This window comes from Trypanosoma grayi, assembly GCF_000691245.1.
Source record: "Trypanosoma grayi strain ANR4 Tgr_617_V1, whole genome shotgun sequence".
Classification (NCBI taxonomy): domain Eukaryota; phylum Euglenozoa; class Kinetoplastea; order Trypanosomatida; family Trypanosomatidae; genus Trypanosoma; species Trypanosoma grayi.
The window spans coordinates 7,974-10,500 of NW_008826236.1; the positions used below are offsets into that span (position 1 = coordinate 7,974).

At 55.9% G+C, this 2,527-nt stretch overlaps 3 protein-coding genes across 3 annotated transcripts in view; all 3 read left to right on the forward strand.

The window, feature by feature from the left end:
* Window positions 1-492, forward strand: part of DQ04_06171020 (nicalin) — a gene marked incomplete at both ends in the record, with an annotated part of 1,749 nt that extends 1,257 nt beyond the window's left edge. The window contains one exon of the mRNA XM_009314573.1: window positions 1-492. This exon is cut by the window's left edge and continues 1,257 nt beyond it. Within this exon, the coding sequence (XP_009312848.1) occupies window positions 1-492 (492 nt within the window).
* Window positions 493-1,003: 511 nt separating this feature from the next.
* On the forward strand, window positions 1,004-1,543 carry DQ04_06171030 (electron transfer protein; the record flags this gene model as incomplete). Its single annotated transcript, XM_009314574.1, has 1 exon — window positions 1,004-1,543. The coding sequence occupies one exon, from the start codon at window positions 1,004-1,006 to the stop codon at window positions 1,541-1,543; it is 540 nt and encodes a 179-aa protein (XP_009312849.1).
* Window positions 1,544-1,993: 450 nt separating this feature from the next.
* DQ04_06171040 (putative RNA-binding protein) lies at window positions 1,994-2,527 on the forward strand (the record flags this gene model as incomplete). Its single annotated transcript, XM_009314575.1, has 1 exon — window positions 1,994-2,527. A coding segment is annotated over one exon (534 nt), but the record flags the coding sequence as incomplete, so codon positions are not given.

Below are 2,527 nucleotides of genomic sequence, written 5' to 3' on the forward strand. Positions count from 1 at the left end.
CCGTTCAGCCGACGCGTCGACTTCGTGCACGCCTTCGCGCAGGCGTTGCTGGGCCGTCCCACGGCTGCTGGCGCGCAGCCGTGGGTAGGAAGTGCCGCATACATGGCGGGGCTGCTACGTCACGCTGCGGAGTCGCAGCGCAGCCCCGTAGCGGGCGGCGGCGCAGGTCTGCTCAAATACGCCGAGACACTTGAGGCACACATGAAGCAACGCGCTGCGGCGCCTACATCGCGTCGCGCACTGTCGACGAACGTGGCGCTGACGTCCTACCGCCTCTCGCAGCCTGGGGTGGTGCTCGTTGGTCCGTACGAGCAGGTGATGAATGTGTTTGTGGCGAAGAGTGTCGTAGTGGAGCTCCTGCTGCTGGTGGTCGTTTTGGCGGTCGTCGGGGCATTTAGTTTCATGGAGTTTGGATGCAAGAAGACGTTGTGTATTCTGCTCGACAACATGGACGAGGAAGACACCGCCAAGACCAGTAGCAGCACTGGCTAAGGAGAAAAAAAAGGAGGGGAGAAAAAGGAATTAGATGATGAAGAGAGACAAAAGCGGATTGGTCCCAGGTCTGAGAGTAAGGAAGGGTCGCATATGAATCAAAACGAAACCTGGTGCATAACACGTGCTATGCTAAACGGAATGACCAAGAATGAAATTTACGTTACACATAATCACGTACGCATATGTCCACGAGAAGAGAGAGAGAGAGAGAGAGAGAATCTGAGGTGTAGCAAAGAGGAACAAGAGTAAGCGATGCTAATACGATTTGATACACTTTATGAGCGCCTCATGCTTTTCCTTCTTGGTGACGGAGGCGATTGCATGGCCCACTCAGACATATACCCTCTCTTACTTCCTCTTCCTCCACGCCACTTCAAGAGTGTGAATTCCTGCGTAGACGAAGGTGCCTACAATTGCTTTTGCTGAGGCTGCTGTTGTTTTGATCAAGGGAGAGAGGGGTCGTAAGTCTCTCAGCATACATCACAGCTCCATCAGATACAGAATAAGGATGCTGACTGTGTCCTCTCGCCGTTTGTTTTCATGGCGCCTTTTTGAGAAGCCTGCTGCGTTCCTCAGTCACCAGTGTACCAGGAGCAGCTATCGACAGGCGGGTGCCCCGCTTGCCGCTGCTGCACTCGTGCACGCGGGCCGCTTCCACGGCGATCTTGTTGGCGACCGCAGCAAGCCACTCACCCTACACGTGCAGCTGCCGGACGGTACGAAGCGCGAGGTGACGGCGTACGAAGGGCAAACGATCCTTGACGTTGCTGCAGAGCAGGGGCTGCCAATTGAAGGGGCATGCGGCGGGTCCTGTGCGTGCTCCACGTGCCACGTCTATTTGGAAAACGACGCCGCCATGGAGCTCTTTGACGAGCCGACCGACGAGGAAAATGACATGCTTGACATGTCTTTCTTCCCGCAGGCCACTTCCCGTCTGGGCTGTCAGCTCAAGCTGCTGAAGGAGAAGCACGACGGGCTGAGGATTGAGTTGCCACGTGCCACACGCAACATGTATGTGGATGGCCACAAAGTAACAACGCATCACTAGCGACGAGGGAAAGAAAAAGACACACATGCCGGCTTTTGCACACACATATATTTACATATATATATATATATATATATATTTGACTGCCTAATGAAAAAGGTGAACATGCGGGGACGGATGCGCAGAGAAGCGGATGATAATGATGATGATGAAGCTAGTGTTGATATGGGTTCTTCTTTTTGCATGTGTGGTGTGTGTGTGTGTGTGTGTGGGTGTGTTTTGTGTGCCGTCTTCGGTTTGTGGAGGTGCCGCTTCGACTACTGTTTCGCCCTCCTCTTGGTCCGCCTCGCTGCTCACTCAAAAGAAGAATAAGAGGAAAAGGGAGGGGGGGAAAGGAAAAAAAGGACCCCGAAGGTGAACTCGCACGCACTATATCTATATATATCTATATTAGCTTGGTGTGCTGGTGTGCAGCAAGACGAGGGACGAGACTGGGCGTGACTGACGCGAATGTCTGGGGCTGCAAGGAACGTCACATTCACCCCGCTGGCGGGGGACCGCTTGGAGTTGAAGCGCAGCCGCGATGCGATTCCGACGAGTCTCGTCATCGACAACACATGCCGTGTGTACATCACGCAGATCCCTCTTGAGCGCATCGAGCGGGACGGCGCCAACGCCCTTCGCGCCGAGTTTGAGGCCTTCGGCCCGGTCGAGTCGTACAAGATGTTCACGGAGAAGTCTGGTCGCTTCATTGGGAGTGTGCTCTGCACATACCGCAACCCTGCCGACGCCAGCATGGCGGTGCAGAAGATGGACGGCATGGCGGTCGATAGCAGCGTGCTGAAGGTGTCGCTGTCGCGCGACCACGGCGTCGTGCTGCTGCACCAGTCGGGTGGCAAAGGCCGGCGTGGCTTTGACAACGACGACGACGACGACGGCGATGACGACGGTGACGGCAAGTGGAAGCACGACAGGTACCACGCCATCATCGCGGGGGCCGGTGACGACGAGGCGACGACGGGCACGCACGGCTACCGCCGCGGT